General features: G+C 41.2%; 1 protein-coding gene across 11 annotated transcripts in view; it reads left to right on the top strand.

Moving 5' to 3' along the window:
- SYTL2 (synaptotagmin like 2) overlaps positions 1–15,879 on the top strand; it is a 76,976-nt gene that overhangs the window by 59,576 nt on the left and 1,521 nt on the right. For 7 of the 11 annotated variants that reach the window (XM_075198658.1, XM_075198661.1, XM_075198665.1 and 4 more), the window contains 10 exons: positions 91–189; positions 4,259–4,297; positions 5,406–5,488; positions 6,768–6,887; positions 8,399–8,568; positions 12,812–12,914; positions 13,916–14,077; positions 14,677–14,755; positions 15,207–15,312; positions 15,451–15,656. In XM_075198658.1, the coding sequence (XP_075054759.1) occupies positions 91–189; positions 4,259–4,297; positions 5,406–5,488; positions 6,768–6,887; positions 8,399–8,568; positions 12,812–12,914; positions 13,916–14,077; positions 14,677–14,755; positions 15,207–15,312; positions 15,451–15,656 (1,167 nt within the window). The remainder of the gene's footprint in view (positions 1–90; positions 190–4,258; positions 4,298–5,405; positions 5,489–6,767; positions 6,888–8,398; positions 8,569–12,811; positions 12,915–13,915; positions 14,078–14,676; positions 14,756–15,206; positions 15,313–15,450; positions 15,657–15,879) is intronic. The other 4 variants (XM_075198662.1, XM_075198667.1, XM_075198664.1 and 1 more) reach the window with 2 other exon arrangements.

Raw genomic sequence — 15,879 nt, 5'->3', positions numbered from 1 at the left:
TACAAATTGTGTCCAGACACAATTTGTAACTATAAGTGTATCTGACATGCTTGCATTTGTAGAGTGCTCACCTGCTTTGTTTTACGACAGGTATGGAAGACACAAACCCCATTTTGAGCGCATTGAAAAGGAGCACAGATAAAACGCTTAACTCCAAAGCTGTGCAGGAGGTTTCCCCCACAAGTACAAGTGAGAACGTAGCATGTCTGCTGTCTCTTAAGGCCATACTAAACCAGCTAACATGCACTCTCTAAGCTCCGTCTCTGTAACACTAACCACTCTGCAGAAGACCAGGCTTCTCACTGGGTCCATCCTCTGAGTCCCCTGAGACAATTTGATGCCACCAGAGACATTTGGTCTAAACCTTTTTTTAGTATAAAACTTCTATTAATTCTGTATCTACGATACATTAGGCCGTCGAGTCCGATGTCTCTGGTCACATCTATGAAGACTATAAATTTTGCATGTTTTTAAAAGTTACATTTATAACTAAGTGTTTGACATTTTCTCAATTATACTACTACATAGATGATGTAAATGTTTATTTTGTAAATGTTTAATAACCTTTTGAGCTTTTGACTACCCAATTAGTGTGTCCAAATTTATTAATGTGGTACATAAGGTGTGTGCCTGTAGGATTCCCTGAGATCCGAACCCGCCCCGAACTTCACCTATCCGAGTACCGAGCCGAGCAGGCTCGTTACTCTCGCGCCAATTCGGATTCGAAATTGAGGCAAAACGTCATCGTGACGTTGTCGGATCTCTGAGCTCGGTTCTCGCGATATTTGAAATCCATAAATACCCGCCTCCACAGCAATCCATTGCATTTTGACAGAGGGAGAGAGCAGGGAACATTGGAGCAGGGAACATTGGAGCAGGGACAGAGCAATTCTTCTAGCAATTGTTATAGCAGTAAGAGAGGAGGATAGAGACATTTTTGCAAACATTACCAACTGTTTGGGGTGTCATATTCCCTCCTACAGAAACTATTTTCTGGCTGCAGAAAGTCTTATCTAGCAGCACTCTCCATTTAATATTTTGCACTACAAGTACTTTGGGCTCAATAAAATGGATTCAAAGCAGTCCACATATGAGCAGGATCAGCAAGCAGGTGCTGGCACCAGTCCTGATGGTAGTCTTCCCTGTACGTCATCTGGTAAAGCCTATGTAAAAGTACATAGTCTTTTTAAATCAGGGAAAAAACACACCCCCAAAAAAATAAGTATAAGTGTAGGGTACAATCTACCCCCAAATAGGAAAGGGACTTGGGCCATTTCTATATCACGTACAGTCTTGAAAGGCTGCTGTTTTGTCAATTTCACGATAAGGGTAAGGTGTCATACACAGACTGACACCAAACTGCCTTTGTCCATTTATATTTATATTGTACAGTCTATAACGGCTGAATTGTTTTCTATTTTACTAGTAGTGGAGAGGGGGTCTGATGCAGACTGCCACCAAACTGCCTTTGTCCATTTCTATTTAACGTACAGTCAATGCAGGCTGATTTTTTTTCTATTTAACTACAAGTGGAGGGTGTAATATACACCCAAAGACGATGGCTACATTGCCAATAGTCAAGTATGGAGGGGAAGACAACCAGGTTTGTCTGTATAATTTGCAGGCAAGTGTTAGAATTAAGGACGGCCTACCAGGGATTAAACTGTTTTTCATAATTTATTAGTTTTAGAATTACCTCACTTATCCAAGAAACTGGTGGAGCACTAAATTAGGTTATTTTAGACCAAAAAAATTGTATTTTTTTACAAAAATCAAACCAAACAAACCAAAACGCGCAAGGGCGGTTTACGAAAACAAGAAGGTAATCGAGATCCAAAACCAAAACACGGGGGTCAGTGACCATCTCTAATAAATATGTACCTCATCTGAAAGCTTTATACAAACAAACACTTATGGGAAATCTTACACGCAAGATTTTTATACTCAAATTTTGGTGTCTAAGTATGGTATGTGTTGTGATTGAGAAAATGTCATTTTAAAATGCATGGCTATATGTCACTTTTTTTTTTCTCCCTCCTTTTAAGTGTTTATAAACTGGTTCATTTTAATGTGACCATTTTGTATATTAAATGACTGAATTATTTTATGTAGGGCAGCAGGTTTCAGCCACTACACATTAGATAAACAATACATTTCTATAGATTAAGTCTATGTGTGCACAGGCATGAAGATTATTATTGTCGTTGATTTGTAAAGTGCCACAGTGCTCCGCAGGGCCGGACAGTGGGGAAAATAGGACATACTGTATGGGTAGACAAAATAAATGCATATGTGAAAACAATTGGCAGGGATGGCCCTATAATAATCTAGGTATCATTTTTTTTATCAGTCTCTGTTTAGTTTGCTAGCGGGTGAATGAAGTATCTCTGCTGAGCTTCCATGTTCTCTATAAAGAGACAGCTGCACAATGCACACGAGTGTTTTACCAAAGATAATGACAAGAAATGGATTTGGAAAACCAGAACATGTTGCATTTTCTACCATCCTTGTTCTACTACTGCTTTGGAAAATCACTTGTGTGCACTTATAATGCATCTTTTCATAGGGCTCATTGCCTTACGTTCGTTCACTTACCAAGAAGCGTAACAGAGGAGAAAAGTAATTTAAGTGTATCGAAAATGCAGATTCCATGACTGACTGCTCATTCGTTCCATTCATTTGCACTGCTTACTGTATTAATTCAAAGCTGTTCAGTTCAGGTTGTCGATTCTCGGAAAACTGTAACCCATTAACCAACCAAGTCCAGGGTTGAGTTCCGTGGGAACTGCAGGAGTCGCAGGATATGGTAGATGATGCTAGATGCGTGTACAAGGTCTAAGACTGGCCTTGGTACAAAAGTAATGTGCAGTGATGATTTTGAGGACTGTAGCAGAATTTTGCAGTAACTTGTAAGTCCTTGTTTTGGATTAAGGATTTGGACCAAAACTGGAGTCCTATGAGTGCATTGCATAAATAGCACCTTCTTATTTAAAGGGAAAAAAGTAATGCGAATACCAGGTCACACCTATACTGTTGTATAGACTGGTTAGCATTCCCAATTTTAAGATAAATTACATTTTGGAAACTACCCCATGGGAGATGTTTAGAACAAGAGGAAACTCTGCACTACACATGACGTAAGTCATGTTAACCCCCAACAAGTGCTCTAGATGTTCTGGACTGCTGGGGATATGTATGTGTCTGTAAGCATTTATAGATGCTGGCTGAGATGCAGGACATCAATAGTCTGTTACAGTGGATTGTTCCATGGAATGTGTTAAATGTTTCCTGTATGTGAACAAGGAAGAGTAGTGCTCACAGTGAAAGATATATTTAGATATTGTGACGTATTATGTGGTTTAGTTGGTGGGTATTGAGAAGGAGAAGGCTGTCTGGAATCGGCAAGGCTGGCTGGATGGCTGCCGGGGCAAGGGAGCGATGAGGCTGGCTGGATGGCTGCTGGGGCAAGGGAGCGGCGAGGCTGGCTGGATGGCTGCTGGGGCAAGGGAGCGGCAAGACTGGATGGCTGCTGGGGCAAGGGAGCGGCAAGGCTGGATGGCTGCTGGGGCAAGGGAGCGGCGAGGCTGGCTGGATGGCTGCTGGGGCAAGGGAGCGGCAAGGCTGGATGGCTGCTGGGGCAAGGGAGCGGCAAGGCTGGATGGCTGCTGGGGCAAGGGAGCGGCAAGGCTGGATGGCTGCTGGGGCAAGGGAGCGGCAAGACTGGATGGCTGCTGGGGCAAGGGAGCGGCAAGACTGGATGGCTGCTGGGGCAAGGGAGCGGCAAGACTGGATGGCTGCTGGGGCAAGGGAGGTTGGATAATGTGTGTACTGTACGTCACCCACAATAGGTAACCATTAAGCTCATTCCACTTTATGCACATTTTTAGGTTATAAACTGGGTTAGCATTTAACATTTTGTTTTACATTCATTCCTACCTGGACTTAAAGAACTGTGTACAGTAATTACTTGCATTTTAATCACCTTTATTTCAGCATTGAGTAAGGTAAGTTCTTGGATATCATCAATTAACATGGATATTAAAATAAAATACTCCATTAAAATTGTGCAAAGTTACATTTAAATGAAATGAAGATAAACTTGTATCATCGGAGAATGACGTGTGTGTGTGTGTAAAACTATGGAAGTTGTCCTAACACTAATATACGTCTTTCTCCCTCTATTCATTAACCCAGTTCTCGTCTTAATGTAACTATTGTTGTTCGTCTCTTTATTATTATTTTGCTCTTTCCTGGACCGATGAAGTGAAACTGGAAAGCCCAAAAGAAGATGCATTAGGTAACTACTTGTACTTTTTCTATTACATATGACAGGTGGATATATTTATATTACATAGAATATAACTGCGATAGTGGTGAACTGCTGACTCCAAGACCATGATACATCTGTGTTATAAGAATTACAGCAGTGCTCCTTTCTCAGATGAGTCAGGTTTATATTCCTGATCATCTGAATTCTGACCTCACTTGGGTTTTGTTCAACCGCAAAGTATTCCCGCATCTGTGTGACGGGAGCGTCGCATCACTACTTTGTGCTGATGGAGGACCCTGCTCCTTCCACTATATAACTCTCAGTCTGTGGCTTCCTGCTGCCTCCATTCCCCTCCTCACATCATGTCACAGCCCCTGTCACATGCAGCCCCCTTCTCACACAATCACAAAAGTGGACAGATCACTTCCTCCCACTTGATCAACGCACTCATATCCTACTGCTGTGAAGATTCCAATGATCTGATTGGCTGTAGGTTCTCTCCCCTCCCACTTCTGGGGACACTTTAAAGAGGGTCAATAGCATCTTGATGGTGTGCGATAATTAAAAGAATAGTTACAATTTAGACAAAAAGCATCAACTTAAAATATGCAAATCTTATACAGGTCAGGGGTGGACCTAGACTTAGGGCGGTGCAATTTAGCATAGCCACATCCTCCCTTCACTCTGGTGGGCCCTGCCCCCTTCATCGCTTTAGTTGGACCTCAGGGCCGCCACGTAAGGGAATGCAGTGTCCTGCTAAGGGGATCTGCCAGTGGTGCTAGGTTGTGCGTCAAGCCCCTGCCAGGAGTTGGTGCATGCGCCGTGAAGCCCCATTCATGAATGTCAACCACATGTGACTGGGTGTCCTCCTGCCATGATTACTAGGTTTACCACATTCCACTGGCCGTGTTCTCAAAGGAGCTACAGTGGAATGTCTGGTCAACACTGGACAATGTATATTTTACCTTCATGGTTCGTACCTGAAACGTTTTGGGGCTTAGGGGTCCTTTAAGGAAACAGTGATGTAATGCTGTATAATATTCTGGATGCATAGACTGTGCTTCAGTCACTACACTACACCTAACCTTTTGCAATACTGGAGATACATCAAAGAGTAACATTTTTTGTTTTGTAGCTCCTACACCGAATTCTTTTCCAGAAAATGCTGAAAAATTAAAAAGACTGAGTCAGTCTGTGCCTGCGTTCCTTCAAGATGATGTAAGTGTCTTGTCTTTCTTTTGTGTTTTCCCCTCTACATTTTATTTTAGTTTTATAAACTATTTTAAACATTTATGATTTAATTTAAAACCTGTATAAAACACTTTTCAAAATGAAGTTTACTATTTTTTGTTGGGGTGTTTTCAGTTGTTTTTGGAGAGTTGAAGGATTTGATATAGTCACTAAAAGTGTGATTTCCTTGGATCTACTGTGGTCCCCAATGGCTCAAACGCTCCCACGCTTTACTCCTCTCTAAGATTACAGCACAATCTTGGCAGCTCAAGGGAAAGGGTCATTGACACCCGCACTACCTGCATTAAACTAGTAAGCGGAACGGGAATGTTAAAGCCATCAGGGACCCCAGCAAATCTGGTGAGCGTCTCATCCAAAGTAAGCTTTTCATGTTCTATATGAGCTTCTTTTTAGTTCCACCCAAAATTAGAATTACGGCTCTTTATATTTTTGTAGTCATCCTTTTCGGTTTTATACATATGTTAATTTTAATGATTGATCATTTATACAACCTTTTATATCATACAAACGTTTATTAGTCAGATGGTCTTGTATCCGTTTATCCTGCGTGCTTCAGTCTGCTTATTTTATATCAAAAAGAAAACCGTCCTGTCCTAATTGAACGTAATGTGTTTATGTTGCCCGATAACGGAATGAAGGGCTTCCTAACACCTGTATTAAAACCCTTCTGTTGTATTCACTTTACATGTCTGTTTATGCACGTATTGCATGTTCTTTGGAGGAAATATTTTTCTGAAACCTTTACACTATGACAGACAGAACAAACTTTTGATCGCACTTCTATTCTATCTAAATAAACATCAAAGAAAACCTGTCTAATACATATTTCTTATGCAAGATTAAATGTAATTGCATATTAGTACCTATTTTATTATTATTATTTGCTGGTTTGCCTTGCAACGCCTCCACCTGAGCCTGCTGGGCTCTTCCTTTGTGGTAGAGTAGGCCTGGCCAACCTGTGGCGCTCCAGGTGATGTGAAAACTACAAGCTCCAGCATGCTTTGCCAGTAGATAGCTATCCGATAACTTCCAGGGTATGTTGGGAATTTTAGTTTTACCTGGAGAGCCACAGGTTGACCAGGCCTGGTTTATTGATTTGATGCTGATAATGGGATTTGCCTTGTAGCATATCCACCGATCATTCACAAGGTTGTTGGGTAGGCCTTTAACACACCTAGGGTAATATTGTAACATATATCCCTTGCTGTTGAACATGTACATTAACTATTTATGTAATGTCTTCTAGACTGATGGCAGAGAGACAGACTCAGCATCAGAGAGCAGTTTTCAGATTGGCAGACATAAGAAGAGCCCCAGTTCTCTAACCAATCTTAGTGGCTCCTCTGGCATGGCGTCGATGTCCTCTGTATGTAACCTCTGCTTCCACTAATCTCTGTGCCTCTGATATTAATCATCATGTTGTGTTTGTGACTGTGTCATTTTGTAGCAGATTAATGCTTCACTCTGCAGAATTAAGGTTGTAACAAGGCATGGCAAAACGTATGGGAATGTAAATGTCTTGTATCTGGTTCTATTGACAAGATAATACCGACATCTCTAATTCTCTGTAAACCACCCTTTAAGTAACTAATATTGTTTGGATCTATATAATTGGAGCTTATAGGCACATAACCCTTATCCTCCCCCCATCCATTATTCACACCTCTTTTTTACAAAGATATACTGAGCTTCTCCAGTCTTGTCACAAAACAGAATATATCGACACTGTCTTTTGCTTCGATAAACTCCCAACAAGCCAGTAGAGGGCTGCAACATTTTGCAGAGAAGGGAAACACAGCCGTGTGCCAAAGGGCAGTGTACTTGGACCACTCCTAAACCTGAACTAACACTTATGATCTATTTATCCACGTTCCAGTCAATTATAAAACCAAAGCATAAAATGAGTGTGAAATAAACACACCATCTTTCAATGCATTTGTCATGCTCAAAACCATTTATACACACTTGGCGAGACCACTGGCTCCTATTGAATTGACAGACTGCATTCTTGGTATCCCACTGCAGACGCCAATCTGCCAGAGTCGATATGCAGTTAAATTTAAATGCGGGTCACGACAGCCCGTACCACCACCGTTCCGACGAGCGCCCCTGGCCATAGCTCATTCCTAGAAATGTACATGAGGGAATTGCACCCAATAAGGAGCCTCCGCACTCTGCTCTCCCAATACTGACAGACTGATCTTGCAATGCTGTGACGAGATGTGGATTTTCTGGGAGGAGCATGACTGAGAGTAGAGGCTCCTTATTGAGTGTAACTCACCCATGTCTGCAGAGATACCTTCCTATTGGAAGGAGCAGCAGTGAGATTAAAGTGATAGACGAATCAGCAATGAGAGTAGGAAGATGGGATGTTGATTGGCCTAAGCATGGCCGGCATGGTACAACTATATCACCGGGCAGGGACAGCTCATGGGGAGTGGCCAGTGAGGGTTGACAGGGTGACATGACTTTAACTCTTTCCAGCCACAAAAAAAAAAAATGGGACCCCGGAATAAACGCACCTTAATTTAGTAATTATGCAGCCTGCACATAGAAGAGGCAGTTATTTTGTGGTTGAACCAATATTCTTGACAACCGGTTCTCTAGAAATATCACCAAGCCTCATTGATGTCACTGCTTTCTAGTGAACGGGCTGAATACTCGCTCCACCCACAAAATGGCTGCCTACAATGTTTAAAGTGACCTTTCTCGATTTATTATCCTGCTGAGTGCATAGTCTGATTCCCATCTATAGTTAGGTCAGTATCGCACACCTAAATAAACAGAGATTTGGCGTCGTTCTTTAATATTTTTGGCAATATATGTGTGATTTTTGTTTTAATGCCTTAGCGTATACTAATTGGTTTATTCCTCCAGGTAAGTGGAAGCGTAATGAGTATGTACAGCGGTGATTTCGGCAACATAGATGTGAAAGGCGAGATAGAGGTTTCCATTGATTATGTGGAGCAGCTGAAGGAATTGCTCATTTATATCTACCAGTGCAAAGATCTTTCTGTAGCTGACGCCAAGAAGCAGCGTTCTGACCCGTGAGTACAATGTCTAACGCTCTGCTGCCGGATAAACGGTTGGTGTGCCTGTTGCAGAATGGTGCGGTGGACACTTGTGTGCGCTGAACCAGTGTTTATACCAATGCAGCCTATCCGTTTGTGCTTCATGCCTTTATTGATGTCACTGATTCCTATTGATCAGACAGGCTGATGTCTCAGACCACAAACATGAGAAACCTTTCTATTGAATCTTCAGCAATCTGGATCAGAAATAGCAGCAGAAAACGATGGTAGTATAAATTGTAACTGGTGTGACATTCCTACAATAAACACAATTTCTATAAAGCGGTTAAGCCAGTAAAATACCTGTTAAAACAGATATCTGCTGTCAGATGTCCACTGTGTCCAAATTAAGATGCAGAAAATCACAGCAAGGTTTTAGGATATCACAGGTAAGTGTAAATATTGTTAGCTTTGCATTGCATGTAAATCCATGTTCGGGTAAACTACACCCTGATTCTAAAAATAGCCTGTGAGGCTGTATCTAAAACTAAATAAAAAGAGAACCCTTGTAAACTAAACTGCATCATTCTGATGTTCCATCTGACCTGACTACTGATACCTTTTTAATCAGTGGAACTGTCCTTGTCAGGACACTTGAGCGAAATAAACATCACTCTCTGCTTCAAGACCCTGCCTGACAACTTCTTCAATATTGCTGCAATCCTGTGACCTACAGATTAGACCATAAATCTAATCCGTCCTCCGGCTGTTTCTGAGGTTTGGACTCAGCTCTCCAGTACCACCGCTCTTCCACTACCCAGCAGCTGGCCAGTGTGATAGGCCAGGAGGGATCCATCCACAGCACCCTGATCCATAGTAAGCGGTCAGGGGTACCAGCCCAAGTGTACCAGCACGGGAGTAGACCAGCAGTGAGAGTTACCCAGAAGGAACGTGGTTGTGGATGCTATAAAGGAGTCCAGTGGTGGCAGCAAGCTCCTCCTACTGCGGCAGGAGTGGCGTATTCGGAATAATGAAGGGACGGTGGCAAAGTAAGCCCAGCCAGTTCCCAACAACAACAGAACAGGGTGGGATAGGCGGACCTTCCTTTCTCAGTACCTAGTCAATACTGCTATAGCCAAAGACAACTATTGCATTGGAAAATGGGTTTCGTTCAAAGATTCTATGGATAGAAAAATGAAAAGTGGTTTCAAGAAACACTGCATATGTATGTGCAGGAGAAAATCGGTCAAAACCAATATTTCAGACCGTATGGTGGCAGTACTTATGGTCTACATTCTTTAGCCCTGAAGGTCCGAAAAGGCTGCTCAGAGCAGAAGACATCCCAATGACTCCTGGATAAACCTCTGTTGGGTACTGGGGTGGCAATATTTAAAATCCTACAGAGGTCTGGATTTTTACCACTCAAAACCTTTCTCCCAGAAGATGTTAATGATTATTTCCATATTCCTACCTCAGTATAAGATCATGTTTTCTCTCATAAAATTAGGGGACAAAATTATAGTCTATTTACCTCAACATGTTTGAAGTCCATCCAGAAGAATGAACATGACACACAGAAGTATCTTGGTTATAAGTTTACAAGCAGTGAATTCTACAAACGTTTTGGAAACCAGTGGAAATAGCGATTCTTCCATTGTGGCCTCATCGTCTGTGCTTTACAGTGATTTAGTTAATCTTGGTTTCTGATCCTTCATCTAAAACCACAAACCCTCCCTTTTGATGGAGTAGTGATTGAGAGCCTGATTCAGCGTCAGACGGAAGTCCGTTTAGGTGCCATATTTGGCGTGAAATACCTCTGCGGGTGCTCAGAAATGAACTTTGTGCCATTGAATGCAACTGTATGCAATTCATGTCTGAACACAAATGACACGTACGACTACCTACTTGAAGGGCAGAACAGGGGAAGGGATGGATGAACGTAGGTAATGTACAGTAAGGGCATGCCAATGTGGCCAATTCAAGTCCTAGGTTTCTCCTAAGTACATGGTTCTTAGCCATACCATGTGCACCAGCTACAGGGCAGGTTTAAGTGCCAACTGATAGTGATGACTGGCACGGCATAGTTTGTGTTAAAAACTACACGTATGTGTGTCCCACTAGATGGCATAGAACACGTGTATGCAAGGAAGAAAAACTATAAAAACGCACTATATGTACAGTATGCATTAAGAACATTTATGTATTTACTATTACAAAAAATTGCAAATATTTGTATTGGTGATTACAGTGAGTTATTTATTTAATAAAAACTTTTTTTTGCATTCGTTCTGATTTGACTGTATATTACACACATGCAGGTGCACATTCTGCAGTTTCTTTTGTCTACATACAGAAAATAACGTTTAGCCAGCGAGTCTATGAAAATGTATTGAAGATGCTTCTTCAAGCAAGAAAAATAAATTTGGAGAAGATTTTTATTGTAGTAGATATCCGCTTCTGCTTGTATCCCAGAGGTTCTAGATATTCTTCAGGATGGTTTTGACAAAGCCCTTGCGGTATCTACCATGAAGGTTCAAATGATGGCACTTTATGTTCTTTTGGAAAACAACCTTCTGCATCTGACCTTTTTATAATTTCTTTCAGGCAGCAAAAAGAATTGGTCCACGTATTTTTCTTGGGATCTCAATGTAGTCCTGTATGCCCCAATGACTGACTCTGAGCCTTTACTGGATGTTTCCTACAAGTGACTCGCATGTAGGGGCATATTCGATTAGCTGCAATGTTCCTCCGAACACTGCAGCTAATTTGCATGTACGACTGGTGAAGAGAAATCCGTTGCATCGCCACGGAGTGCCTTGGCCACCGCCCCAGAGGCACTCCACGGCTAATTGAATAGGCCCCTCAAAGTCTTGTAGCAATCACATCTCCACAAAATGTTGGCAAATTTCTTGTCTTCCTTTCCTAACCTCCTACACGGATAAAGTGGCATTAAGGACTAATCTTGCTGTCCTACCAAAAGTCATTTTTAATCTTCATATAAATCAAGAGATCATACTTCATTTTTCTGTCCACAACCAACTAATGACAAAGAATATCAATTACATACTCTAGATTCATCTTGTAGGCCTTGTGCAAGGTCATCTCTGATCCATCTTGCAAGAGTAGGTTTTGATGGACCATAACCTGAACGTGAAACTTCAGAAAGGATAAATGGCTGATTCGTCTCTTTAAATCCATTTGTTCTGTATAAACAGAAATTGTCCCAACATGATCTAGATCAGAGGTGTCCAAACCCAGTGTCCAAACAAAGGTCAAGCTTCACATCATCTGTGTAGTTGGATGGTCATCTCTTCACACTTTCAAGAGACATTACTGTCTGGTCGTGACAGCCACTACGGATTCCGAACCTGGAAAGGAAAATCCTTCAGGCAGTTGTTCAATAAAGTTTCAACTATGCACTATTAAAGTTTATTATTCAACCCATCCTATCTTGTATTGCCTGTTTGCATCCCTTTAGGAGAATTATAGTTACCGTTAATTTAATGACATTGAAACACTCCATGGTAGTCCAATATTCCCACCTGTATTCTCTGTGTATGTATTTTTCAGAGACTGCTTGGTGAGTTCCTCGAGACACCAGGAGGAAAGAGGTCTTGCATTATAAACCTATTGGGGGTGTTTCTTTTCCTGTCTCTACTCGGTTGACTAAGGTGTTAACCCATTGTAAAAGCTGCCATGGAGTGATTCAAGGAAATTTTAAATTATTTCTCTGATTCCTTGGATCATAGGAACCTGTAGCATAGTTGCCAACTTTTGAAAAACCTTTTCAGGCACATTATCGCGTGTGATGCAGTCTCTACAAAACTTGAAGCTCTACAATCCCTATGATTTCATTATGCTGTATTTATTTGCAATTTCTTGTGTTTTAACTACTACTTCAGTAAATGTTAATGGCATCTAACATGCAGAAAAAGAGTGATTTTAGATAAACGAGGACATAAGGGGCAGCAAATTTTAAGCACGTTAGTTCGATGTACCCATCCTTTCAAGAGGTACATGTATTTAATCTTTGCAACGATTACTGCAGTCAACTGATAAATGATAGTATTGTAACTAATGTTTGATCATTGTAAAAAGTTGGCTGTCTATTTTTTTTTTTTTTTTGTTAAAACTCAGTAATAGTTTTAAGAGCTAGGAAACCCTGCAAAGTAAAACAGCTCTGTATGTATAACGATCTGATAGGCAGAAGTAAATAGCAGAATGATAAGTAGAAGAATATGCGTGTTACTTGTTTACTTATATATTTATATTTCTTCAGGTATGTGAAAGCTTACTTGCTTCCAGAAAAATCAAAGATGGGTAAAAGAAAAACTGCTGTAAAGAAAAAGACTTTAAATCCAGTCTACAATGAGATATTACGGGTGAGAGATGGATTTATAACAACTATCAGCAGATAAATGGTTTGTTCTCTGCAGGTTTCCTGTGTCCTTTACATGTGTGTAAATCATGTTTTACTGTATCCATGGTAGTAGTTCATGTTAGTGTATGTACAATACACATGTGTTATGTTTTACTGTATGCACAGTACATGTGTGTTATGTTGTATACATGGCGCACATAGGTATGTAACTTTTAATGCAGACATGACTATTGCAATTCCCTCGTTACTGGTCTTCCCCAAAACGGACTCAAACCCCTACAATCTATTTTGCACGCTGCGGGAAGACTGATTTTCCTTGCAAATTGTTATTCCTCTGTTGAATCACTCTGTATGTCTCTACACTGGCTGCCTGTTTTCTACCGAATCCAATATAAAATACTTTTACTAACCTACAAGACCATAAACAAAGCTGCACCGACATACATCTCTCGTCACAAAATATCTCCCAACTCGGCAACTCCGTTCTGCACAAGATCTGTGTCTCTCATCCTACCTCTTCAGACAAGCTTATAATATTCCTCAACCACCCTCTTAACCTCACTACCTTGGCCTATTACCACCCGTTACACAATTTCACACAAGACAACTACCCCCTGACCAACATTGTTGTGTGACAGGATCATTTAGCCTATGAGTCACTTTTACCTTTGCAGCTTGGCTGGGCCAAAATGCAAAATGTAGACTTAGCCTCATGTGTCAATCTCCCATTGTCCCATAGATTGTAAGCTTGCGAGCAGGGCCTTCTCACCTCTTTGTCTGTTTTACCCAGCTTGTTTATTAGTTGATTATGTTTGTCCCCAATTGTAAAGCGCTACGGAATATGTTGGCGCTATATAAATAAATGATGATGCATGCTGCACATCATGTTTTATGGTGTGTACGCATGTTTTATATCGATGGTTAATGTGTGTACATCGCGTGGATGAGGAAACTCTCATATGGTGAATTTTACAGTGCAATTTTTTTGTTATTTTTCTCCAGTATAAGATACCCAAACAGTCTCTTGTGACTCAAACATTGAACCTGTCTGTCTGGCATCGCGATGTACTTGGCCGAAACAGTTTTCTGGGTGAAGTTAATCTTAATTTGGAGAAGTGGGACTGGAGTAGTAAACAAAGGAATTGGTATCCGCTGGAGCCACGGGTAAGCCGCTGTTTCTAAATGTCTTCCAACGTTGCCCTTTTCAAACATGAGACTGTTGTCTGCTCCTGGTTTGCACGATTATTGTGCAATTGCAGTAAAATCAGAATTAAGTAACTCTTGCTAATAAAATGACTTCAGCGTGAATCTTTGAATTGAGACCAAGTTACTGCATATGGGGAAAAAAGTGGGGAATAACAGGTGAATATACAGTAACTTATTACCACGTAGACCCATCAGATCCACATTTAACTACCATGGGGTCTTTAAGACGATGGATTTAGTTGACTGTGGTCAACAGAATGTAACAGTCGCCTTTCCTGTCTTGATAAACATACCCAACAGAGTAAATCCACTTTAAAAATGATTTCACCTAATGAAAATCATTGTGCTGCATACTGCAACTCCCTTGAAATAGGAGTTTTGCCTGAAATCACCTGTTGAAGCATCAGAAACCCTTTCTTGCAAGTTTAGATATGTTGCGAATAAATAACTTTCCTTAGCAACAGTTGTAACCATGGTAAGAAAGTTTGTAGCAATAAAATAAGTATGAGGATTATTGTTTTGTGTTTGGTGACCAAACTCCTTCTCTTTTTGTGTAGACTCCAGCTGCTGGTATTGGATTGGAGAACAGAGGAGAGATTAAACTATCTCTGCAATATATTCCACACTCACCCACTGGTATGTACAAGCTATTATTATCAAACTATATTCCACCTGCCCATTGTCCTATATGACCACCTCATCATCATCTATTTATATAGCGCCACTAATTCTGCAGCGCTTCACAGAGAACTCATTCACATCAGTTCCTGCCCCATTGGCGCTTACAATCTAAATCCCCTAACACACACCGAGAGGCTAAGGGCAATTTATTAGCAGCCAATTAACCTACCAGTATGTTTTTGGAGTGTAGGAGGAAACAGGAGCACCCGGAGGAAACCCACGCAAACACGGGGAGAACATACAAACTCCACACAGATAAGGCCATGGTCGGGAATCTAACTCATGACCCCAGTGGTATAAGGCAGAGGTGCTAACCACTACCCCACTGTGCTGCCCACAAATGTGAATAACTGACTGCTGTGTGTAACTGACTGATGTGTTACTTTTCGTTTCCTCTTGAATACAGGAACAGGTGCAAAGCCTGCCACAACCGGGGAAGTCCACATCTGGATTAAGGAGTGCCTCCAGCTTCCAATGCTTCGAGAAAACAAAATAAACTCTTTCGTGAAATGGTAATTCTTCTCTATTTCTGCTTTATGCTTACTGTCCTGGAATATCTTAAATCTGCTGTATCCATAATTGAGTTGGTCTTTCAAACAATTGTCCACCTCTCTTAGCATTTGTGACTATATTTTTTCTTTTGTTCATAGTACAATACTTCCCGACACAAGCAGGAAAAGTCGCCAGAAAACACGGACCGTGGACAAGACCCCGAATCCCATATTCAACCACACCATGGTATATGATGGCTTCAAAGAGGAAGACCTGAGGGAGGCTTGTGTGGAGCTCACAGTGTGGGACCACAATAAACTGTCCAATCACTTCATAGGAGGCTTAAGATTAGGCCTTGGAACAGGTAAAGTCACCTGGATCGGTTACCTATGCATTAAACCTATGAAAAGACAAACAAAACCAATGTGTGAGTTTTGTTTTGCTGTATGGCCTGTGCACTCCGTGTGTAGTATAACAGAAATTGGAGCTGTCTCGTTCACGTCATTTATTAGTTGGTTTATATGTGCTTGTTTTCTATTCCATTTTTGTTCTACTTTTCAAGCTGCCAGGAGTTAGTGTAAACTGAC

The sequence above is a fragment of the Mixophyes fleayi genome, chromosome 2 (assembly GCF_038048845.1).
Source record: "Mixophyes fleayi isolate aMixFle1 chromosome 2, aMixFle1.hap1, whole genome shotgun sequence".
Lineage (NCBI taxonomy): Eukaryota > Metazoa > Chordata > Amphibia > Anura > Limnodynastidae > Mixophyes > Mixophyes fleayi.
This window is presented reverse-complemented; position numbering and strand designations above follow the sequence as displayed.